The 25,359-nt window shown below is 47.7% G+C and overlaps 1 protein-coding gene across 1 annotated transcript in view; it reads right to left on the bottom strand.

Annotated features, from left to right (window-relative positions):
* The window catches only part of RBM41 (RNA binding motif protein 41), a 53,382-nt gene that overhangs the window by 15,550 nt on the left and 12,473 nt on the right, over positions 1 to 25,359 (bottom strand). Inside the window, exons 7-15 of the mRNA XM_054039394.1 lie at positions 20,316 to 20,448; positions 16,337 to 16,553; positions 15,366 to 15,514; positions 7,945 to 8,107; positions 7,513 to 7,641; positions 5,265 to 5,384; positions 4,382 to 4,473; positions 2,108 to 2,206; positions 1,342 to 1,470 (exon numbers count right to left, since the gene is read on the bottom strand). Of these exons, the coding sequence (XP_053895369.1) occupies positions 1,342 to 1,470; positions 2,108 to 2,206; positions 4,382 to 4,473; positions 5,265 to 5,384; positions 7,513 to 7,641; positions 7,945 to 8,107; positions 15,366 to 15,514; positions 16,337 to 16,553; positions 20,316 to 20,448 (1,231 nt within the window). The remainder of the gene's footprint in view (positions 1 to 1,341; positions 1,471 to 2,107; positions 2,207 to 4,381; positions 4,474 to 5,264; positions 5,385 to 7,512; positions 7,642 to 7,944; positions 8,108 to 15,365; positions 15,515 to 16,336; positions 16,554 to 20,315; positions 20,449 to 25,359) is intronic.

Here is a 25,359-nt window from a genome sequence, read left to right as displayed (position 1 = left end):
GATGAGGAGGCAGAAAGTGAAGCTTTTAAGATTTGAGTTCACGGCGTCAAGTATTGTTGCATGTGTGTCATTTCCTCTCAAATTATGAGTTACTATGGAGAAGAAGTGTGGCAATCCCTGCCTCCCACAGTGGCCAATACCAGATGCCTCAGGGGAAAGCATAAGACCCCCATAACGAACAATTAGACTGTAATATGCCTATAGGGAAAAATAACTCCTAATCCCAGACAGTTAGTGGTTGCTTATAATCTGAAGTAGGAGGGTTTACATCCCGTATACACTAGTGTAAAAGAAAAATGCAACTGTGGATATGAATTGTATAAAAATATCTAATTCTATTAAATTCCTGGCCTCCATTTTACCTTGTGACTAATGTTCTGTGTAAACACTGAGTTCCCGTGTCACTTTTAAATTTGACTGAATATTCCCTGGTCCTTATATTATGAGAAAGGGCAAACAGGAGTTCCCGACTGACCACCTTTACACCATTCATTATTGTGTATACATCCAGTACATCCTATGTCTAAACTAGTCGGTCCTAATCCTTTTGATTTCTCCTCCTATGGAAGTCTTTCCATGGTTCTAATAATTTTCATTGACCTTCTTCTTTGTGAGATAGGGTGACCATGAGTAGGCACAGAATTCCAGGTTTGGGTTTACCAGTGATTTATATAAAAGCATTATAATAGTCTCAGTAATATTCTCTATCCCTTTTTAAAGTACCCTACCATCCTAGTAACACCTTGATGGTGGTTGTTTTTCCTTTTTAAACCACAACTATGGCACATTGAGCAGATGTTTTCACTCAACTGTTCATAATGATCTTAGGTGTTTCTCCTGAGAGGTTACAGTAAATTTATAAACCATCTGTACGTAAGAGTAACCTTAATTGTTCCTTCTAACCTGAACTGCTTTGCCCTTGTTTATCTTGCTCCCCAACTACTCAGTTTAAGTAGACCCAGCTGAAGTTGCTCACAATCCACTCATCTTGACTGAAAATTGTGTCATCTGTAATCTGACACCTCCTTTTCCAGATTACCAATTAATATATTAAACAGCCACCATCCTAGTCCAGAATCTTGAGCCATCCTCCTATTAACCTCCACCCATGTGGGGACCTGTATTTCAAGTGGGATTTTTGTTCCATACCTATATTTTCCGAGTGGCGATAATAAGGGCTGGCCAGGTAAGCTTCTATATTTCAAGGTCTATGCAGATGCACATGTACATGGGAAGGGAAGCAGGGGTCAGCAAAAATTGGGACAGTGAGTGTTTGTATTAAGAGTGGGAGGCAGCAGGGTAGAAAGTTCAGACAAGGACTGAGATAGGTGAGCTCCTTACTTGTACTTGGGGTGGGGATGGAGATGACAGAACCACTTCTCAGGTAATGATGCAGGATCAACCTTGTCAGGGAGCTTCCTCCATTTCAAACACTCCTCACACTGCACCCAAGTCTGGTCTGGTCTCCCTCTGGAAAGAAAGATACATGGACTAGGATACAAAGCAAAGAACTACCCCTACCCTATATTTCATCCCTTGAATACTGAGAACACTGCATCCTGCGCTGCAACTGTGTGGCTGGCTAGCCTAGTCTACAGTTTCTGGCAGTGCATGTCCCTATTTTAGTCCCCATTCCCCATCGCCTCAACCCCACACCTCGCCATGCTCCGTCTGCTGCACATAGCTCCCTCAGAATAGATTGCTCACCTCACTATTGTGCTGTTCATATCAGAGCTATGAAAGTGAAGGCTTGATTGTATTAGCACCTAATCCGGACAAGTAGCTCAGCCCAGGCATTGCATGTCCCAGCCTGGGACACCACATTATCTTAGGCACAGTACCCTCTATACATTTGCCAATGCCACTCCATTCTCACTATTGTTACATGTCCTGCTCACCCCCAACATTAGCCAGTGGACTAAGCTGAGATCACTAAAAACTTATTATACTAGCAGCCTTTGCAGCTAGATCTCCCAATGTAAAGGGATACTAATAAACCCTCCATACTCTCTGCCCTTCCTCAACTCCCCACCCCTTCTCTGCAGATGAAAGGCCCAGTGCTTTTAATGCTGCACTAAAATTAGACCAATAGCATGTTCGAACTCACGCTATCACATTGGCAGCACTGGAACTACCCAAGTTCATCTGTGCCACCTTCGCCTTCCAATAAGTGTTGAGTTTCTGTCCCAGTGCAGTAATTGTCCGTCTAGAAGGAAGGCAAGAGCAGTGAAAAATCAGGCAAATTCCACTGAAAGTCACAACAGGTAGCACAAGTAACACAACCCAGGTGAAGAAGCAAACCTCCTTTACTGCCTGTCTCTGCCTTTCACTTCAGTAACCACAGGTGCTCAGATATGACAGTGGTGGGGACGGAGAAGGCACTCAGATGTGCCACTGCAGGAACAGCTTGGGTTTTGGAACATTCATCGAGATTTGTACCAAGAATAACCCTGATGTATCACCCATCCCACAGCTTCAGAAGTGTGCCAGTACCACCCTATGTTACCAGTACACAGGGATCCTAATGCTCAAGATCTCTGGGGTCTTACTCTCTGCCACCCAAAATGCTCTTAGAGCCTCTCATTGGAGCAGGATTGCCTTTTTGTTCAGAGTCAGGGTCATTTCCTTTCCAAACCAAGAGTCGGAGCACCCCAGTTTTCACAGAGTTTAAAGCCAGAAGGGACCATTAAGATCATCTAATCTGACCTCCTGTACAACACAGGCTAGAGAACTTCATCCTATACTTTCTGAATCCTTTAGGGCTCAAGGTCAGGCTGTGCACAGAAGCTAAGGTCTCATCTTTGGCCCCAAATTCGGCTACAGTATAAACACAATTTTTACCAAGGAAGACTGAGGCCTCACGGGCTAAGACCAAACCCAGGCAGCTAACTAGTCCTGGGTAGCCCTGCCTGGAACCTTTGGGCAATTCCCCCCCACCCTCCAAAGAGAAGCCATCAGGCCTCCTAACATTTCCAGGTAGCCTAATGAAATGTCTCATCCAGCCACTGGCTGCTATATACGATTCAAGTAATCACTGGGACTAAGGCCAGCATCAATTAACTTAAAACAAATTAGATACAAGCCCAAGCATGGGTATTGTGCACAGGTAGAGAGGGTGGAGCAGACATAGGGTTTTCTTCTCCCAATAGGAAAACTGCATTTCTACCCTTTGCATTTGGATGAGGCCAGTATATCAGAATAAGGTCTTTAAGTGCTTTTTGGGACAGTCTCGCTATCTCCTACACATCCCAAGAGAAAATGTCTTATCACACTCACCAGAGAAAACCTTACAATGCAGAGACACCTGACACAGTTATGAAAAGAGAAAATCCAAATTCTAGATAGCCATGTTCAGATGGGAACACAAAGCACAGGCTTAGCCCAATATCACCCCAAAGTACTGTCTTTCTTGTTCTACAGACCAGCCTGCTATAGGGAGCAAGATTTGGGGACGCCTAGTCTCCCTTAACTTTAGGCAGCCCCTGCATTCAAGGATTAATTGCATCCATAATATACCCTTTCCACTAATAAAACAGGCTTCCTGGTGTCAGATTGACGGCAAAAGCCCCCCTGGAGCAGCAGCATGAAACTCGTGAACCTCAGAAGGATGTAAGTTCTGGTCAAGTCAATAACCTAGCAGCTTGGTGGGGGAGGGGGTCACGAAGATGACAGACCAGAGAGGCGTTCACAAACATCTCACCTCTCACTTCCTGCTGAGACAAGGGGGCCCCTAACCTCAGCACAGCAGCCCAGAGCTCTGGTAGCTATTTTCACTAACTTAAGAGCAGCTGGCTATCTGCAAAGCAAAGACAAACGGCAGGGTCTGCTCTGACCCCCCCTTCCCTCCCCAACTGCCCGTTCTAAATTTGATGCTTATACTCATTTGTAAATGTTCATCTCTATAGCGCAGCATTTCCCCAAAGTTAGTGGTATGTCCAACTGAGTAGCTGGGAGGGTGTGTGTGTGTGGGGGGGGGGGGGACATGGAACAGTGCCAATGCCAGTTTCTCTCATGCTGCCCTGCTATCATGACAGGGTTCAAGTGGGGGACATGACTGGTTTAATTTTCCAGCTGTGGGGCTCAGTTTCTGAAAGCCTGGGAAACACTGCTTTAGTGAATGAAAACACACTGTTCAATTTCAGATAAATCTCTGGGGCACGGTTTAGGGTTCATGGGTGGAGACATGCATGAAAACCAGCACTAGATGAATATGGAGACTATTCCCTCTCTCAACCCAGGAGAGCAAGGTCTCTCCAGACTGCTCAGAAACATGGCCAGACATTTTCTGGTAGGGGTGTCAGAAGGAAGATAGGCCAACATGGAGCTACTTCATACGTAAAGCCCATGCATAGCAGTAGCCCCAGCGGCAGGCCACCCTTACCGGTATTCCTTGCTTTCTTCAAAGTCCTGTTTGTTGTGTGCTGGTTTCAAGAAGTTGCATTCAATCACCCCGATCACGCCCATGCCATCCCCCTACACCAATGGTCAAAAAAGAAGGAAGAAAACCAATCATTTCAGCCATACTGGTTACAGAAAAGGAGGTAGCACCTTCAGGAGAACAATTCCTATTCCCCTGGAATCCTGGCAACAAGATTCAAGTTTCCACACATCCCCCTCTGATACAAGAGTTGATGGTAACACCTCTGCATGTGCAATGTACAGCAGCAACATGCATCAGATATGAATGCTTGGCAATCTCCAAGGGCCTGATCTCAGTCCCCAGCTGGCAGATCCCCTTGAGACAGTGCGGACAAGGGAAGGCGTAAGCACAAATCCATAGGGTATAAACCTGGAATATCATCTAGCTTCCTTACTCTGAAATCCACCGATGTATCTGTATCTAAGATGACCCCTAGAAGCAAAGGAATGACAGCCAGCTTGCTGGCACCGCTATGCTGCCCCATCACTGCACACATGATTCTGTAATAAGTACACCACTTAGAGAAGGGAGCAGTCTGGCTGAGCAAAGAGGATGACTTTCACAACTTGCATCTACCCCTTATAGCAGCAATAAATAATCTCAGAGGACGCACTTGGATCTCAGCTTCTAGACAAGAGTACAATATGGATATATGTATAGTAAACGGCTGATGGGGACAGACAGTCCAGTTACAAGCTTCAAGAACTCCTGTGCTAAGCTGGTGAGATCCTGGAAGCCCATGGGACCAGAGTAAGGATCTATGGACAGGGCCTACCTTTGGTGAAGCCATGTTCCTCTCTCCTCCCCCATTCCTGAGAGCAGAGGGGAAGCACTAATCACTCACCTTCATTTGGCAGCCCACTTTCTCGTAGGACTTGATGAGTCGGTTGTTGTGGTACATCATGATCCCAAAGTGGCTATTGTTCTTGCAATTGAACCCAAAGGTGATCTTCACCCTCTTGTTCTGAGAGAAAACTCGTCAAAGGAGAAAAAACAGCAAGCTCCGAGGAAGAAAGAAATGAATAGCGTTTTGTGGGAAGGCCATTTTGTGTGTGGTTGGGGGAGCGGGGGTGTGTGAAAGGGGCCACTGATGGAGAACAGCAGAAGGTGAAGTGTCTCCAAAGAGAGGTAAATCCCACAAGTTTTCAATGTCTCAACCTCATGATGTAGGTTGTGTGATGCAGATATTGTGCTGTTTAGACTAGAGCAACACCTTTGCCTCTTTAGCAGGAGGGCAGAGCTGAGCATTGGCCTTTGTAGAATGAGGAAGGCCCGGCATACACAGCCAAAAAAGGTGGATAAGCATAACTATAGCCCATCTGAGTTCCAACAGTTTAACACAGCCAGTCTGGACAGAACAAGACTGTTACAGATAGGTTAAAATAACATGTTTTATCCTAGGTCTCTAAAAAGGCTACAATACTAATTTTGTTATAAAGCAGTCAAGTTCTGACCAAAGAACCACGATCAAACTGAGTTATAACCCAGACGGGCCAGCAAATGACTAAAAACGTGATTAAATTTGGTTGTTTTGGCTTTGTAAACAAGACCAAAGAAACCTCAAGAAATAATGAAATGAAGACATCAAGGCCCACAAAGGTAGAGGAAATTCAGCAGACACCCACTTCACTTAGTTTCAGTTCTGGGGAAGAAATTCTGCTACTAGATTTAAAAAAATAGAAGCTATTTATAAAGAACAATCTTGTTACACCAGAAGTATCCTTCTGGTTGGCCTATCCCTTTAAAAGGGCTCCCACATTTACCGAATATATGTGAAGATGGTATATTTTCATTGTGTGTCACCCTCTGGGGTTACCTTAAGTGTATTCTAACAATTTTTATTCTTCAGTGTCAGGGATATATTACATTTTACGCATGCTGGCTCTGCAGAACCAACAAAGTTGTGAGAGAACAAGCCAAAGTCCATTCCTTCTTGTTCATTGTCATCGCTTACTAAACTCCACTTAGGCATACTTATGCTCGAGTGTCACCGAAGGCAGGATCTAAATCTGTAAAATCTTTAATAGTGAGCAGGATGCACAAACAAGAAAGGACCCATGCTAAGTCTCTGATCCCTGGCTGAGTATGCAGGGCTAGAAGTTAAAAACAACTCCATCTTTTTACTCTTTTCACATTTGATGTGGAAATTGAGACAGGTGGAATCCCAGGATACCATTTTACAGAGTCACTTTTCAGAGCAGAACCACTTTTTAAGTGTGTTTAGGGGGAGGGTAGATTTTTACAAAATGTCATTTATTTAATATTAAATGTAAGCCACATTCTGTTTCAGGGATATTTTAATAGACATCTAGGTAAGCACAGCTTGCTTTGTGCTTTGCCTTGACTTGGAATCATGTCTCTCTTCTTCAGTCAGTGTGTTCTCAAAACGTACACAAAGAGTAAAAAAAAATCGTGTATTCATACAGCTAACAGACAAAAAAAATGAATGAAATGAACACAGATCTCAAGCTTTCCATTCAGTCAGGAAAAATAAAGCTAGCAACTGAATGCTGATAAATGGGTTAAAGAGGGAAGCATGGAGCAAGGTTTCCCTTTTATCATACACAAGTTCTGGTCTTGTACATAGAAATCAGGCCCTGGTTTATACTGAGGATTCTTCCCTATATATTTTTAAAGACGTTTATAGTTTTAAACGGGTTTAAATAGGTTTGTGCTGATAACATCAAATAAGCTTGGTATTGGAATTCAGTTGCCAGGACTACTGAAGCATGAAGATTCCTTCCACTCATCTGGACCTCACTCAGACTTAAAACGTGCAAGGGCTTCCATCCAGTAAGTTGACATACCCTTTCCTTCTCCAACAAACAGTTTTCAAGGCTCTTTCTTGAACTATTCAGGTTGGGATCTAGCCTCTATGGGGGTAAAGGGAGGGCAGGAGAAGAAAAGTCAGTCTCCAAGTTCATTTCAAACCTCGGCTTCTCCACCCTGCTGCTCCAGGCCACCCAATCCAGCTTTGAGTACAAAGGAGGAGTTAATTTTAATTGGGAAACAAGTGATCCTCATTGTGGGCTACCCTGGATGCAAAGAAGTTACCAGGAGGCAGGAAAGGTTAGAGGCAGCTATAAGGATACCGTGGAGGTAGGTCTGTACACATCATATTCAATATTAGCCAAGCTCTTGGAGATCAGCTGAGTCTTCACTTTTTTCTGTCGCAGAACAATCTGCATGCGGGGCTTCAGGTACAAGATACTGCAGTATGCCTGGGAGCAGGAGACAGGGCAAGAAAAGAGGTATTATGGACACAGATTTCACTGGAGACCTTTAGGGAAAAAAGTGAAGTCATTTGACAACACAATCAGTCCCGTATAGCCAAGTAGCTGAGTCCTTTCCAGGCAAACACAGCTTGGATTCCACAGCTTTTAATTCCATGGGAAGTGCTACACTGAAGGGCCCTGGCATGTCTGACATCAACACAGACTCTTAGCTCACACTGTTTACCTAGGACAGACACAGGGCAAGGACCAATCTACTTCTTTGGTGTAACTCCAGCATCCCTAACTCACCCGTAAGGAGTACTCAGTTTCTGGTGCAGAGGACTCTTGAACCTTCTCAAGGCGAGGAGGAACCTTCCTCCCAGCATTCTCTGATTCCTCCGTGCTGAAGTCTGATATCCGAATGTCATACTGGTCTGTATCAAAGTCCAATTCAGGCTTCCCATCTTTATTTCTGAAAAACACGATAAACAAAAATCAGGACATCCTATCCAGCCACTCTGTATCAGCAATAGAACAACTTTATAGCAGTCAAGCTACAAAGCAGTGGTCCCCAAACTTTTCAGGGTTGTGCCACCCTTTCCCTTAACCGTATCCGCGCCTCGTCTCCTGCTAGCCAGGGCCGGGAGCGGGGCTGCAGCTCCCAGTGAGGGGGGAGAATGCGGACAGGGGTAAGGGAGCCAAGGCTGGGGCCACAGCTGGGGGCCAGGGTGGCAGGGCCGCCCAGAGGATTCAGGGGGCCTGGGGTCTTCAGCGGCAGGGGTCCTTCCGCTCCAGGTCTTCGGGGCACTTCGGCGGCGGGTCCCGGAGCAAGTGAAGGACCCGTCGCCAAAGATCCGGAGCGGAAGGAGCCCTCGCCGCCGAATTGTGGCCGAAGACCTGGAGCGGAAGAAGCTCTCGCCACCGAAGACCCGGAGCGGAAGAAGCCCTCACCGCCGAATTGCCGCCGAAGATCCGGAGCGGAAGAAGCCCTCACCGCCGAATTGCCGCCGAAGACCCGGAGCGGAAGAAGCTCCAGGTCTTTGGCAGCGGGTCCTTCACTCGCTCCGGGTGTGTTCGGCGGCACTGAAAACCCACCGAAAACTCTCATGGGGGCCCCTGAAAACTCTTGTGGGGGCCCCGTGGGGCTCAGGGCAAATTGCCCCACTTGCCTCCCCCCCCCCCCAGGTGGGCCAGGAACGGAGCCAATGGCAGGGCTGGGAGTGGTCAGGGGCCGGTGGCTGGGCCAGAGCAGAGCTGGGGGTGTAGCGGGGCTGTGTGATGCTCCCTCCCCGCCACCCCATGGGGGGCTGGCCTGGCCCCACCATGCCCCCTCCCCGAATCATAGAACTGGAAGGGACCTTGAGAAGTCATCTAGTCCAGTCCCCTGCAATTCAAGGCAGGACTAAGTATTATCTAGACCATACCTGACAGGTGTTTGTCCAACCTGCTCTTAAAAATCCCCAATTATGGAGATTCCGCAATCTCCCTAGACAAATTATTCCAGTGCTTAACCACTCTGACAGTTAGGAAGTTTTTCCTAATGTCCAACCTAATCCACCCTTGCTGCAATTTAAGCCCATTGCTTCTTGTCCTATCTTCAGAAGTTAAGAAGAACAATTCTTCTCCCTCCTCCTTGTAACAACCTTTTATGTACTTGAAAACTGTTATGTCCCCTCTTAGTCTTCTCTTCTCCAATCTTCCCTCATAGGTCATGTTTTCTAAACCTTTCATCATTTTTGTTGCTCTTCTCTGGACTCTCTCCAATTTGTCCACATCTTTCCTGGAATGTGGTGCCCAGAACTGGACACAATACTCCAGTTGAGGCCTAATCAGCGCAGAGTAGAGCAGAAGAATTACTTCTCGTGTCTTGCTTACAACACTCTTGCTAATACATCCCAGAATGATGTTTGCTTTTTTTGAAAAGCATTACACTGTTGACTCATATTTAGCTTGAGATCCACTATGACCCCCAGATCCCTTTCCGCAGTACTCCTTCTTAGGCAGTCATTTCCCATTTTGTATGTGTGCAACTTATTGTTCCTTCCTAAGTGGAGAACTTTGCATTTGTCCTTATTTAATTTCATCCTATTTATGTCAGACCATTTCTCTAGTTTAACTCCACCAGAGAGGTCCTTTGGGGCCATCTGCCTGTCCCAAGTCAGGATAAAGGAGGAGGGTTGGGCGTGGGGCTAGCAACTCCACCCCGTAAGAAATCAACCTGCTATAGAAACGCCAACAATAGAGATTACAGAGACTTTTAGCCTGGAAAAAGAAGGGTCTTCGACTCGAAGACGCATGACGCTGGGTGGTGAAAGTCGTGAGGAAGCCACTAAGCTGATTACCCTTCTTGCAACCAGGAGGATTACCATTGATACATGGAACGTGAGGACCATGTACGAGTCAAGAAAGATGGCACAGGTCGCAGCAGAGATGAGGAGCAACAACTTGACCCTACTAGGCATTAGCGAGACAAGATGGACGCAAGCTGGACAAAGACGACTGTTGACAGGAGAGCTGTTGTTGTATTCCAGACATGAAGAGAGTGACGCACCCCACACACAGGGAGTAGGCTTCATGTTGTCCAAGCAGGCACAGAGGGCACTGATTGGTTGGGAGGCACATGGTTCCAGGATCATCACAGCATCCTTCAGAACTAAAATGAAGAGGATTAAGATGAATGTTGTACAGTGCTATGCTCCAACCAATGACAGTGAAGAGGGGGACAAAGACTATTTTTACAATAGACTTCAGAAAATATTAGAGATTCTCCCAGACAAAGACATTACCATCCTTATGGGAGATTTTAATGCCAAAATTGGACCTGACAACACAGGATATGAACAAGTCATGGGGACCCACGCTCTGGGAGAGATGAGTGAGAATGGAGAGAGATTTGTGGATCTGTGTGCACTTAACAACTTGGTCATAGGAGGTAGCATCTTTCCTCACAAGCGGATCCACAAGAGTACCTGGGTATCGCCAGCAGGCATGATAGAAAACCAGATCGATCATGTCTGTATTAGCAAGAAGTTCAGAAGATCTTTGCAGGACGTTAGAGTTAGAAGAGGAGCAGACGTAGCGTCCGACCATCACTTAGTGGTGGCCAGATTGAAGCTGAAGCTGAAGAAGAACTGGATAGACGCGTCAGATAGAAGAGTGAAGTTCAACGTTAGCCTTTTGAAGGATCATAAGATCAAGGAAGATTTTGGACTGATGCTGAAGAATAAGTTTTCAGTACTACAGGATCGGTCTGAGGAAGAGGAAGACAGTGTACCCAACAGATGGCAGAAAGTGAGAGAGACACTTAGGTCAGCATGCCAGGAAGTGCTTGGAATTAAGAAATATCAGCAGAAAGAGTGGATCACAGCAGAGACCTTGACTAAGATAGAAGATAGAAAGAAGAAGAAGGCAGTAGTTAATAACAGCAGGACTAGAGCAGCAAAGGCTAAAGCGCAAAAAGAATATGCTGAAGCCCATAGAGCAGTGAAGAGGAATATTAGGAAGGATAAGAGAGATTATGTGGATGGACTGGCAGCAGAAGCGGAGCAGGCAGCATACAACGGTAATATGAAACAGCTGTATGACATCACCAAGCGACTGTCTGGAAAGTTCAGCAAACCAGAGCGTCCCGTCAAAGACAAGCAGGGAAAGTCTATAACAGAAATAGAACAACAGATGAATAGATGGGCGGAGCACTTTGAGGAACTCCTGAATAGACCAGCACCATTAAATCCACCAGACATTGACCCAGCCAATGAAGACCTTCCAATCAATTGTGATAGACCAACCAGAGATGAGATCAGAAAAGCCATCACTATGATGAAGAATAGGAAGGCGGCTGGACCTGACGATATTCCAGCAGAGGCCCTGAAAGTAGATCTGGATGTTTCAGTGGAAATGCTGTACCCCCTCTTTGAGAAGATATGGGAAGAAGAAGTGATTCCAGCAGACTGGAAAGAGGGATATCTTATTAAAATCCCCAAGAAAGGAGACCTCAGCAATTGTGCCAACTACAGAGGAATCACACTTCTGTCGGTGCCAGGGAAGGTCTTCAACCGAGTTCTCTTAGAGAGAATGAAGGATGCCATTGACCCACAGCTACGAGATGAGCAAGCAGGTTTCCGGCAAAATAGATCATGCACGGACCAGATAGCAACGCTTCGCATCATAGTCGAGCAGTCTATGGAGTGGAACTCCTCATTGTACATCAACTTTGTTGACTATGAAAAAGCATTCGATAGCGTGGATCGAGAGACTCTCTGGAACTATGGCACTATGGCATCCCAGCAAAGGTGGTCAACCTGATTAAGAACTTATATGATGGCATACACTGTAGAGTGATCCATGGAGGGCAGCTTACAAACAGCTTCCAGGTGCGAACCGGAGTCAGACAAGGATGCTTGTTGTCACCATTTCTCTTTCTCCTTGTCATTGATTGGATTATGAAGACATCCACTTATGAGCGTAGGAACGGAATCCAGTGGACGTTGTGGACCCAGCTTGATGACCTGGATTTTGCCGATGACCTTGCACTCCTTTCGCATCACAAACAGCAGATGCAAGAGAAGACCAACGTAGTGGCAGCCATGTCATCACAGGTTGGCCTCAACATCCACAAGGACAAGACCAAGATCCTCAAGATTAACTCCATCAGTAATGACCCAGTCACACTGAATGGCAGCCCTCTGGAAGAAGTGCAGTCCTTCACCTACCTAGGCAGCATCATCGACCAACAGGGTGGCACGGACGCAGACATCAAAGCAAGGATTGGTAAGGCAAGAGCAGCTTTCTTACAGCTCAAGAATTTTAATCCTATCCTCCAAAGCACTTGCAGCCCCTCCCAGCTTGGTATCGTCCGCAAACTTTATAAGTGTACTCTCTATGCCATTATCGAAATCATTGATGAAGATATTGAACAGAACCAGACCCAGAACCGATCTTTGTGGTACCCCACTCGTTATGCCCTTCCATCATGACTGTGAACCACTGATAACTACTCTCTGGGAATGATTTTCCAACCAGTTATGCACCCACCTTATAGTAGCTCCATCTAGGTTATATTTCCCTAGTTTGTTTATGAGAAGGTCATGTGAGAGAGTATCAAAAGCCTTATTAAAGTCAAGATATACAACATCTACCGCTTCCCCCTATCCACAAGGCTTGTTGGCTTTCTTTGACAGGGTATCAGGTTGGTTTGACACAATTTGTTCTTGACAAATCCATGCTGACAGTTATTTATCACCTTATTATCTTCTAGGTGTTTACAAACTGATTGCTTAATTATTTGCTCCATTATCTTTCCGGGTACAGAAATTAAGCTGACTAGTCTGTAATTTCCCGGGTTGTCCTTATTTCCCTTTTTATAGATGGGCATTATATTTGTCCTTTCCAGTCGCGTGGAATCTCTCCCATCTTCCATGACCTTTCAAAAATAATTGCTAATGGCTCTGATATGTCCTCAGTCAGCTCCTTGAGTATTTTAGGATGCATTTCATCAGGCCCTCGTGATTTAAAGACATCTAAGTTATCTAAGTAATTTTTGACTTGTTCTTTCCCTATTTTAGACTGTGATCCTACCTCATTTTCACTGGCATTCACTATGCTAGATGTCCAGTCACCACCAACTTTCTTGGTGAAAACCTTTAGGGTAGCATGTGACAGACAACTGACACAGAACACTACACAATAATAGGTAAAGGGGAAATTTTGCAAAGAGATTTAGGCAGCACCCTACTCTAATGAGCAACACACAGGACCTTTATATCGCTACGCACCAAAAGCAGGATCTTGGTCATCAAAGTGCAGTTCTACTGCGAAAAGTGACTAAAGAGGGTACCGTGCAGTTTTGTTACTGGGATCTCAATGACTTCTGTATCAAATGTGCTCAGTCTACAAATAAAATGAAGTATTTCTGAGGGCCAAGCCTGAAAATTCTGAGTTTCAAGATGGGTTCTTCACTTCTCATGTGCCACAAGCTCTAATAAAAGATCTGCAGGCCCTCAGTGACACCCATGCTAACCCACTAGGGAGAATACACTCCAGAAGATTCTCTCTTATTAGGGTTAATCTACACCGGCAATGCTAAAGCTTTGCGTGGTCGAGGCGCAACACTGGGAAAGAGCTCTCCCAGCACTGTAAAAAAATAAAAAAACCACCTCCACAAGGGGCATGGCTCCCAGTGCTGGGGCACTGTCTACACTGGTGCTTTACAGTGCTGAAACTTGCTGCGCTCAGGATTTTTTTTCCCCACACCCCTGAGCAAGAAAGTTGCAGCGATGTAAATTGCTAGTGTAGACAAGCCCTTAGCTGTGATGGCTCTGCAGGGCTAACAGGAGGGAAGAGCAGCAGCAAAACATATTTAGTCACAAATGCCAGAAGATCTGACTGTGATCTACCCAAGAAGCAAACTTGTGGAGTAGGCGCTGCCATTGTTACACTTGAAAGAACCAAACATAGCAAGTTGCATAAAACTGGGTATTTGATCCTGATGCAAATTGGGCCTGTCTAGGTACAGTAACTCCTCACTTAACATTGTTGTGTTGTTGTTGTGGTGCTGACTATTAGGGAACAAGCTCGTTTAAAGTTGTGCAATGCTCCCCTGTAGTCATTTGGCAGCTGCCTGCTTGCAGGATTCTCTGGAAGAGCAGCCCCTCCTTGTGGGGATTAGAACCAGAGGGGGCCAGCAGCTCCCGCCCCCCCCGCCCCCCCGTTTCCCCAAATTCCCTGTAAGATATGTGGCTCGGCAGCTGCCCAGCAGCAGTTCAGCTGTCCCTCCCCCCACTGCCGTACTGCTCGTGCCCTGCCCTCTGCCTTGGAGCTGCTCCTGGGAGCTTCTTGCTTGCTGGGGGAAGGAGGGATGCTGATATCAGGATGTCCCCCTGCTCCTGCCCCTCTCCCCCCCCTCACACCTCCGTAGACCCTCTCCACAAAGTGGAGGAGGGGGACCAGGCTCAGGGACAGAAAGGAGGGAGCTTGATGGAAGCTGTTGCTTGAAGTGGGGTCAGCACACTTAAAGGGACAATGCATGTCTCTCTCACTCATGCATGCACCCCCCAGCACCTGGAAAGTCAGCACCTGTGCAGTCATGAATGTGCTGTCAGAAGGAGGGACTGATGCGCTCCAGCTGGATAACGTGGGCTCATCATCATGTTCAAAAGCCTTATTAAAGTCAATAAAGCTTTTGAACATGATGATGAGCCCACGTTATCCAAGGAAGTGTTTGCAGCTACTGCCCTGCATCTATTGTGTTTCCTCCCTCCTGCCTCAGTCCATGCTGCGTTGTAGAATATGAGGCTACATTAACAACAGCGTATTAACCGTTGAGGGCTCAGCCAAGTGCTAGTTCATCATTTAGCAGCAAGGCATTCCCTGGGAAATAGTCCACCCTCTTACTCCACCACACACTCACAATCATTCATTGCTGTGTACAATATTAAACTGTTTGTTTAAAACTTATATTGTATATGTATATAATGTCTTGTCTAGCGAAAAAAAATTCCCTGGAACCAAACCCCCCATTTACATTAATTTTTATGGGGAAATTGGACTAGCTTAACATCGTTTCGCATAAAGTCACATTTTTCAGGAACATAACTACAACGTTAAGTGAGGAGTTACTGTACTCAATCCTTAGGCTACTGAGTTATTACCTCTTTCTCCCCTCAGCCTTATAAAGGGCTGAACCTATCATTTCCCACTCATCCCTCCTTGTGTGCCCTGGCTCCCTGTACCTGCGGATGTTCCAGATGAGGATCCGTGTGCCCTTTTTGCCTGGAATTGCATCAAACTGAGCAAGCAACTCCTCCTCAGTACTGAAGAGCGTATGTTTCAGGATGGCCTCGAGGCTGGGCCCAGAGTCTTCCGTAACAATCATTTTCTTTAGAAGCCACAGAGTCAAAGAAAGAACAAGACTGCCCCTGGTTTCCCCTCTCCCCACTACCAATGAGACATTAAAAATTCAGACACTACTGCGTAGGCAGGGGATGTACATGGACATAGCACCCACCAGGAGAAAAGGGGGAGAGGGGACAGAGGGCTCCGCACACTGCCCTCACCTTCAGACACCCTCCCCTCCCCCCCACCCCCAGCCTCCATTGGCCGGAAACGGGAACCGTGGCCAATGGGAGCGTCGGGGAAGGTACCCGCAGGAGAGGGCAGCGCGCACGGAGCCCTTTCCTCCCCCTCCCCAGGGCCGTGGGGTTGACTTCTTCCAGGAGCAGCATGGGGCCAGGGCAGGCAAGGAGCCTGCCTTAGCCCCGCCGCACTCCTCCTGCACCCCAACCCCTGCCCTGAGCCCCCTCCTGCACTCCACACCTCCTCCTGCACCCCAACCCCCTGCCCTAAGCCCCTCCGCACTCCCTCTCCCGCACCCCGACCCCCTGCCCCAGCCCTACATTCATGGCCCTGCATGCAATTTCCCCACCCAGATGTGGCCCTCAGGCCAAAAAGTTTGCCCACCCTTGCCCTAGTACTCCATAGGGCTGACGCCCTCCACAGATGTTACCTGGAGGCAGCAGCACATGCAGGTGACACTGTGGGAGGCTACCCAGATATATCCCCTTGTGTGAAGACACTATGCAACAATGGTGCCTCATGAAACAGTGATCCATGGGCTTCCTCAGTACCACACGTCTCCTACTCCTGCCTCACCACCCAGATGGTTCAGATTACACACCACTCTTGCCTTACAGGGAAGGATATTGTTTTGCTGGTTGAATGGTATCACCGGGACAACAACAGCCTGAGCATGGACACGTTCCAAATAGGTCTGCGAAAGGAGCCCCACGCTGAGTGCACCTCCATTCTTGGTGAAGACAATGGCATCCTTTCCCAGACGCATGGAGCCTGACTTGAAACCATTACCATACACTCCAATGGATGGGTGGTTTTTCTTCACTGCCTTGTCTGTGAAGCCAAAGCTGCAAATCACACACAGTCAGTCAGTCAAGTGGAGAGCTGTCTGATAGACAGAGATGAGCAGGAAGAGGAATAGTTGGAGTGGAAAGCGATTTTAAATGTGGAACTCCATGATGGTCACTTGGATCACAAAGTGGGGAGAGGGATAGCTCAGTGGTTTGAGCATTGGCCTGCTAAACCCAGGGCTGTTAGTTCAATCCTTGAGGGCACCATTTAGGGATCTGGGGCAAAAATCTGTCTGGGGATTGGTCCTGCTTTGAGCAGGAGGTTGGACTAAATGACCTCCTGAGGTCCCTTCCAACCTTATGATTCTATTAAATGAATAATACTTTGCCTTAATACAGCATTTCCCATCCAAAAAATCTCAAAGCACTTTGCAAATGGAGGTTCGGGGAGGTTAAGAGACTTGCCCAAGGTCACACAATAAACCAGTAGCAGAGTTGTCATTAGAATCCTGTTCTCCTGATGCCCAGTCCTATGCTCTAATCATTAGACAGTGGTGCTTCTTATTGCACTATGTGGCAGTGAGTGTAAGTTTTATAATTAATTAGAATTTCTTTAGTGCCTTCTGCCCAAGAACTTCTAGCATTAATTAATCCTTATAACTCTGGAATGTGGCGCTCATTATTCTCCTTTTACAGATGGGGAAAATGTTTCACCGCTCTGTAACTCAATCTGCCATAGTTTGCACACTAGGCTAATGACAATCAGGATTAGACCCAGTGTGTCCCTGTCTGACAGTGCTCTAAGCACTAGACTATGCCAGCACCATAGACATTAGACAAACAAGCATGTTTACTCCCCAAGTGGAATAAAATCCTCAGTAGGGGTTGGCAAGACTGAAGAGAGTCCAGCTTCCCCTCCCATCAGATACATAAACGAGGTTGGTTCAGGCATCTACAATGCCCGCTGCCCTGATTTTCAAGAAAGGTTTTGTCACGACTGCCCATATTTTACTTCATGGGTCACAACAAACTGACAACACCACGCCTCACTGATACTGCAATTACATTATACGCTACCTCAATGTGATCAGCCTAACGCACCAGTAGAACATATGTGAAGAAGAACTTCAAGACGTTGCAACGATGCAGTTTAGATAAGAAGTGCATCTTCAAGACTCAGCCACTGTGACCCAAACTACTAAAACCAACCTTGTACTTGTTAAAGCCCACAGCACTACTCCATTACTCCTCTAACGCTTTGCATGTCCAATTCACCCATTTTTATAACTCTACACTTAATAGTCTGCAGTCAGGAGAATTAATAAAAGGTGGGTCTTTGATATTGTGGCTGCCTTTGCGGAGAGAGGGGAGAATAAGGAAAAATAACCAGAAAATTCCCTTCCCTCCTCTCATTATCTGTCCTTCACATAGGTATGTGTCAGCAACTCTGGGCCCCTCCATCCAATTCTCTTTTCATTCTTTCCTCTTGGTGTACATGCATGAGACAGTCAGTCCTTCCCCTCCACCACACACCATGACAAGAAGGGTGAAGAAGTGATGTAGGAAGGAAAGAGGGTCACTTTGTGGCTTTGTCACACCTCATTCTAGCTCACCCTAGATTAGTCCTACAGAAGATTTGGAAAGCGTCTCTCTCTAGTTCTGGGGAAGAATTTTGCAATGAGCTTCCCATGTGAAATGATCTCAGTCTTAGAATTTTAACAGCTAGAGAGGCCTGCTGTCCCTCCCCCACTTCAATTTCACAGCCACTTCATGTTAACTCAAGAGAACCTGAAATAAGAGACCAAGCCATTGCTTTCCTCCCTCACCACACAGAGCAGGAAGGGGCTAAGGCTTCTGGTTTTCACTTCCTGAACCCCTCTGACTTTTCGGAAGAATTGTGGTTTTGTGTTCACAGCATTTGAAGAAATGATAGATTCTCTGCCTCTGTCCCCCACCTTTTCTTATCTAGCTACAAATTGTTGCAGAGGAACAACCAAACCACGCCCTACTGCAAGTGACTATCTGCTTTGCAGACGGCCTGCTGGAAACAGCAAAATTATTATTAGGTCTAATGGAAACCTAGAGGTTACATGGCATTTGTTCTGAGAGGAGAAATAGCAGAACAGGACAATGGATAGTACAGCAGCATCCAAGTGAGGAGAAATACCCACAGATGTACTGGAACTGCAGCCTAGGGAGAGAAAGGAGGGAGGGCTTGGTGATGCTCCTAGGAAAGACAGACATGAGCACCAAGACTAAGCAGGAAGATGGGAATGTGTGACTGGTGTGGCCCCAAAGGAGTAGACAGCTGATGTTCCCGGGCATCTGCCAGTCACAGAGGCATAACGGAAGAGGCAGGCACAGGAAGATGCAGAAGCAAGTTTTTACTATTTTCTAGTCTATGATAAACTCCTGGAAAATTAACTGCCAGTTCTAACATGCTTCTTCAATGTACACAGCACCTACTGCCATAGCCGCTCAGGCACATCTTTTTGGTGTTTAAGATACAGATTCCATGCCCTTCTCTACCCTCAGCAAAGGATGATGATCACATGGCATCTAGTATGACTACTACCAGCAGATACAATTAAAGCACAAGAGGAATAAACTAACCTAAACAAGAGCAAATAAGATCAGCAGGCCTTACATCACACCCTAAAGTTTGTTGAACTCAGGCTGTGGCAGATCTGAGTGAGGGGTGGAGACTCTACTGAGAGAGCCAACTCTTGAGAATTTTACCCTAGGACCCAACTGCAAGAGCATCCAGCTGATCTTTATGCCTTTGGCAGGGGACAGGATGAGAGGTCATCTCTTAGAGAATGCTACTGAGTGTTAGGGATAAAAATATTTTAGATGATGTTACACTGAGGCAAATTTGATATTCTGTGGTTTAGAATAAAAAGTAACAAGTCAAATTTTAATTTTTTAAAGTTAGTTATATAATAAAAATTGAATTGAAATTCCTCACTGTAGAGAGTCAGGCCATGTCTCTCTCTGCCACTGTTAATGAAAAGGCATGAAACTGGCAATGAGGAAAGCTATCTTCTTACATCACAGAATGAAAGATTAAAGAAAAGTCACGTTCTCTAAAACCACAAGCCATTTTAACATTCTGAAGGGAAGGGAGACAAGATGGGCAACTCATCATTACTACAAGTCTTCAGAAACGAGATCACAGAATCATAGAATATCAGGGTTGGAAGGGACCTCAGGAGATCATCTAGTCCAACCCCTGGCTCAAACAAATCTTTGCCCCATATCCCTAAATGGCCCCCTCAAGGATTGAACTCTCAACCCTAGGTTTAGCAGGCCAATGCTCAAACCACTGAGCTATCCCTCCCCCCGACTGATTTCATGGACTTCTGATTTCATTTACTAACTCCAGGAGACATTTGTTTATTTTAAGCAAATACTCCTTGCCCCATGTACTGTACTGAAGCATGTGCTCTTGCTTACGGATTCTAATTCATGCCAAATTACTTCAGCCAAGCCAGGGACAGTTGTTACATGAGGAACCCTGTGTATGGAACAGCCCTGAATGTAAAAAGTCAGGAGTCCCTGGACCATGCACTGTATGTTAAAAAGCAGCTTGTGGGAGGGTAAATCAAAAAGCAGTTATCTTAGAATTTTGCACAGTGTGAGGGAAAGGAAGAGAAGAGAAACCACAGGGAGAGCCCTGTGTACATCTGAATCAGGATTCCTTAAGTCCAGAACCCTGGGTCAACGACAACACTTGCTTGCAAGATCTGAATCTATGGTATCAAAACCACATCTGGGGTGAATTCTTACCATATCTGGGGTGAATTTTTAGCTTGTTACCTGAGCATACGGTGAAGTTTGTGAGGCGTCATTCCAGCACCATTATCTGTGAAAGTCAAACAAAGCTCCCCCTTGATCTCCACAACATCAATGCAGAGGAGCTTAGCCGTCACACCTGGATCTGAGGCATTGTCTGTGAAAGGAAAAAACCTGGCCAGTTAGGCATACTCATGGTCCTCAACTATTCCTGACACACAGATCATCTCCTCAGATCTTGGAAATGAAAGCATTCTTGAACCCTCCTTCTTCCAAATACAGGGAAATGTCTGATAGAGGATGTACCATAAGAACATAAGAAAGGCCATACTGGGTCAGATCAAAGATCCATATAGCCCAGTATCCTGTCTTCCAACAGCGGCCAATGCCAGGTGCTTCAGAGGGAATAAATAGAACAGGTAATCATCAAGTGATCCATCCCCTGTCGCCCATTCCCAGCTTCTGGCAAACACAGGCTAATAGCCATAGATGGACCTATCCTCCATGAACTTATCTAGTTCTTTTTTGAACCTTGTTATAGTCTTGGCCTTCACAACATCCTCTGGCAAGGAGTTCCATGAGTTGACTGTTTGTTTTGTGAAGAAATATTTCCTTTTGTTTGTTTTAAACCTGCTGCCTATTAATTTTATTTGGTGACCCCTAGAGTTCTTGTGTTATAAGGACTAAAGAACGCTTCCTTATTTACTTTCTACACCCCAGTCATGATTTTATAGACCTCTATAATATCCCCCACTTAGTCGTCTTTTCCAAGCTGAAAGGTCCCTGTCTTATTAATCTCTCCCATATTCCCCAAAACTGCTTATCACAAGAAAAGAACTTCTTATCTGCAGAAGAGTGTGTAAATATAAATTATACATACAGAGAATACAGGAATACTATCGTATAACAACAAAAGATTTAAACAGAATGAGGTGGGGGGACATATTTTTTATGAGTGAGGAAGCCACAAATGAGTTATGCGAGCCATCTCAAACAATTGCCAATAAACTCAACCCCACGTCATCCTTGTGTATTCTGTATGTGCTACATTCATTACAGAAGAACTGTTTTGAAAATGGTTTAGAAATAAAAATGTTATTGGAACCCTTGCATTGTAAACCCAGGTACCATAGTTACCTTCAGTCCACTTATATAGGGCTTAGAGGAAGTCAATGTGAATTTCTAAAAAAAGTGCCTTTTCTATACATAAAAAGATCATGATTTTAAGATTGATATCTTGAGACCTTCCAGAGCTACAAGGAAGTGTCCCAAGAGGAAGCTCTCTTGTAATCCTAAAGGGTCATAAAATATCAGCCCTTAAGCCCATGTAGGACTGATCACAGCCAATCTTGAGCATCAGGCAGGTAGAATTTGACAGAACTGGTGGCAGGAATGCTGAATGTGAGGTGAAAGCAAGAATCACTTGAGCAAGATGCTTAAAAAAAAAATTAAGATGACTGGCTATTTGTAGCTGCTCCGAAATTTGCACAGTTGGAAACTGCTAAAGGAACATGGACTGACTGTCAGAGCAGGCAGTCAAAGAATGTATGATAATTGCAAAACCACGGTAATATATATTATATTATGTAAGTAGACACACACCACAAAAGTGATAATATTCACTGTATCATGGGTTAAGTAGTGATCATGCCCCTCTGACTGCCATTATTCCATCTCACCTGGAATTTATTCTAACATTCCAAATTTCTGAGCAGGTTCAAACAGCCAACACTTTGGTTTTTTTAAGTTGCCTGTCCTAGAACATTTCATCCTTCTGCATCCAATTGTAGAACTTTCCATCGAATCATGCCTACCTGAGGCACAGGACATGTAAAGTTCAATCCCCAGATGCCACAAGAGACGTTTGCACTATCCTATGCTAGCCTGCTTATGACTCCTTGTCCTCAGTACTTGCTCAGAGTTTTCTCAAGCAGCATGAAACCACAGCTTTACTGCTGACCATAGGGTTCCGAATAGCAACAGCAAAATGTAACAGTGTTCTTAATTTTACATTCCTGCTGTTGAACAAGACACACACACACGGAAGCCATTTGTCTGCAGACTCAGATAGGCATTGCTGCACCAGTCACATTCAGGTCAATAAAAGCTTCAAACATGAGGCTAAAGAATTGCATCACTGTTAAATGAGGAGGGAGCTCAGACTCAGATGGCTGCTTCCCCTCTCCCTGGCAGAGCTGCCCTGCCCAGCACATGCACGGTGACTTAGCACAGTGGTTCTTAACTATTCCAGACTACTATCCCCCTTTCAGAAATATGATTTGTCCTGCATACCCCAAGTTTCTCCTCACTTAAAAACTCGGGCTTCGTTTTTCTGCCCTAGGCCCCAGCGAGTCTTAACACTGGCAACCCCATTAAAACGAACTCAACCACAGTTTGAGAACCACTAATATAGTATATAGAACTGTTACCAGTGCCACGAACACCCTTCCCCCGTGCCCTCCAACCCCCGTGGCCTCCCCCCCCACCCTGCCAGCACAGCTACCGGTGCCCTGAACACCCTCCCCAGTGCCCTCCAACCCCCCCCGCCTGCCCCTCCCCCCAGCAGTTACCAGTGCCTTGACTAGGGTTACCATTCGTCCAGATTTACCCGGACATGTCCTCCTTTTGTGTGCTAAAAATAGCGTCGGGGGGGAATTTGTAAAGCACTCACAATGTCCGGGATTAGCAGAGCGAGCGGCTGGGAGGGCTGCAGGGAAGTCCCGGGCTGGACTCAGGAGCAGCTGTAGAGGAGCCGGATCCGCCCTGCATTCTGAGCCGGCAGCTCCCTTGCAGCCCAGTCCGGCAGCACTGTGCAGGGCCAGACCGGGTTTTGTTGTGCAGGGCCAGGGACCGGGTTTTGTTGTGCTGGGGAGCTCAGCCACGTGTCCGGCTCGGCTGCACAGAGCCCAACACTCTGTTCTGAGCAGCAGGGTAAGGGGGACCGGGGGCAGGAAGGTTCTGGAGGGGGCAGTCAAGAAACGGGGGGGGCTTTTTGGGGGGAGTGGAGAAAGTTTTGGGCAGTCAGGGTACAGGTAGGGGGTAGGGTCCTGGGGGGCAGTTGGGGGGGGGTCTTAGGAGGGGGCAGTTAGGGGACAAGGAACAGGGAGTCTTAGGTAGGGGGTGGGGTTCTGGAGGGCAGTTAGGAGCAGGGGTCCCAGGAGGGGGCAGTCAGGGGACAAGGAGCAGGGGGGGGTGTTTGGGAATTCTGGGGGGGGCTGTCAGGTGGCAGGGGTGGGGAGATGGATCGGAGCAGTCAGGGGACAGGGAGCAGAGGGGTTTAGATGGGTTGGGAGTTCTGGGGAGGGGGTGGGGAGTGGTTGGATGGGGCGTGGGAGTCCCAGGGGTCTGTCTGGGGGTGGGGGTGTGGATAAGGGGTGGGGCAGTCAGGGGACAAGAGGCAGGGAGGCTTAGATAGGGAGTGGAGTCCTGGGGGGCAGTTAGGGGCAGGGGTCCCAGGAGGGGGCAGTCAGGGGACAAGGAGCAGGGGGGGAGTGTTTGGGAGTTCAGGGGGGGAGTGTTTGGGAGTTCTGGGGGGGCCTGTCAGGTGGCAGGGGTGGGGAGATGGATCGGAGCAGTCAGGGGACAGGGAGCAGAGGGGTTTAGATGGGTTGGGAGTTCGGGGGGGGGGCTGTCAGGGGGTGGGGAGTGGTTGGATGGGGCGTGGGAGTCCCAGGGGTCTGTCTGGGGGTGGGGGTGTGGATAAGGGTTGGGGCAGTCAGGGGACAAGAGGCAGGGAGGCTTAGATAGGGAGTGGAGTCCTGGGGGGCAGTTAGGGGCAGGGGTCCCAGGAGGGGGCAGTCAGGGGACAAGGAACGGGGGGAGGGTTGGGGGTTCTGGGGGGGCGGGAAGTGGGAGGGGCAGGGGCGGGGCTAGGGCGGGGCTCCTCCCGTCCTCTTTTTTTCTTGCTGAAATATGGTAACCCTATTGAACACCCTCCCCAGTGCCCTCCAACCCCCTACCCCCCCAGCACAGCTACCAGTGCCTGGACACTCTCCCCAGTGCCCTCCAACCCCTCTGCCCCCCCCACCCCATAGCACAGCTACTGGTGCCTGGACACCCTCTCCAGTGGCCTCCAACCCCCTGCCCCTCCCCACAGCACAACTACTGGTGCCCTGGACACCCTCCCCAGTGCCCTCCAACCCCTCTACCCCCCCCCGCCCACAGCACAACTACCGGTGCCTGGACACTCTCTCCAGTGCCCTCCAACCCCCCCTGCCCTCCCCAGCACAACTACCTGTGCCCTAGACACCCTCCCCTGTGCCCTCCATTCCCCCCCCCGCCCCCCACCACCACAGCACAGCTACCTGTGTCCTGGACACCCTCCCCACTGCCCTCCAGCCCCCCTGCCCTGCCGCCCGCACAGCTCCCAGTTCCCCGAGCATCTCCAGTGCCTAGCCGGCCTCACCTAGCAGCTCGGCCATGGCGCTGAAGGGCCGCGTGTGGCTGGTGCTGTTGCTCTGCAGGTAGCGCGGGCTCATCTGCGGGGAAAGTGACAGAGCGGGGCGGTCAGGGCCGGGCTCCCGCAGGCCGGACCCGCCGCCCCGGATCCGGGCCCCCACCTACCGCGCTGAGGCGGATGCCCTGCTCCGTGTTCAGCCTCCGGGCCATGGCGGCCCAGCGTTCCGCGCCGCGGGCTCCAGCGGGAGAAGGCGGGGAGCCGCGCAGTGACAGCTCCGACTGCAGCAATGCCGAGAGCCCCCTTCTCCCTCAACCACAGCAATATGGCGGCCCCCAACCCGGAGGTCCCGTCCCGTGCCGTACAACAACATGGCGGCCCCTGTTAGGAGCTCGCTGCCGTACAGCAACATGGAGGTCTTCACGGCCTGCGCTACCGCAATACTGATTCCCCCTTCACGCTGCAGTACAGAAAGATGGCGACCTCCACAGGGACACTTCCACATCCGTATAGCAACATGGCGGCCATCTCACCTATCCTAATGAGAGATCCCCCACCTGGGGCTCCCTAAAGGCCTGGATGTATTTGCATATCCACCGCCTGGGGCAGTTGCCCACACTCTGGCTCTCCTGTAACTAGGATTCCCATATGTCTAGGTCAGGAAACCAATCT

Source organism: Malaclemys terrapin, chromosome 9 (genome assembly GCF_027887155.1).
Source record: "Malaclemys terrapin pileata isolate rMalTer1 chromosome 9, rMalTer1.hap1, whole genome shotgun sequence".
Lineage (NCBI taxonomy): Eukaryota > Metazoa > Chordata > Testudines > Emydidae > Malaclemys > Malaclemys terrapin.
Note: the sequence above shows the minus strand (reverse complement) of the source record. Positions and strands in the feature narration are given on the sequence as shown.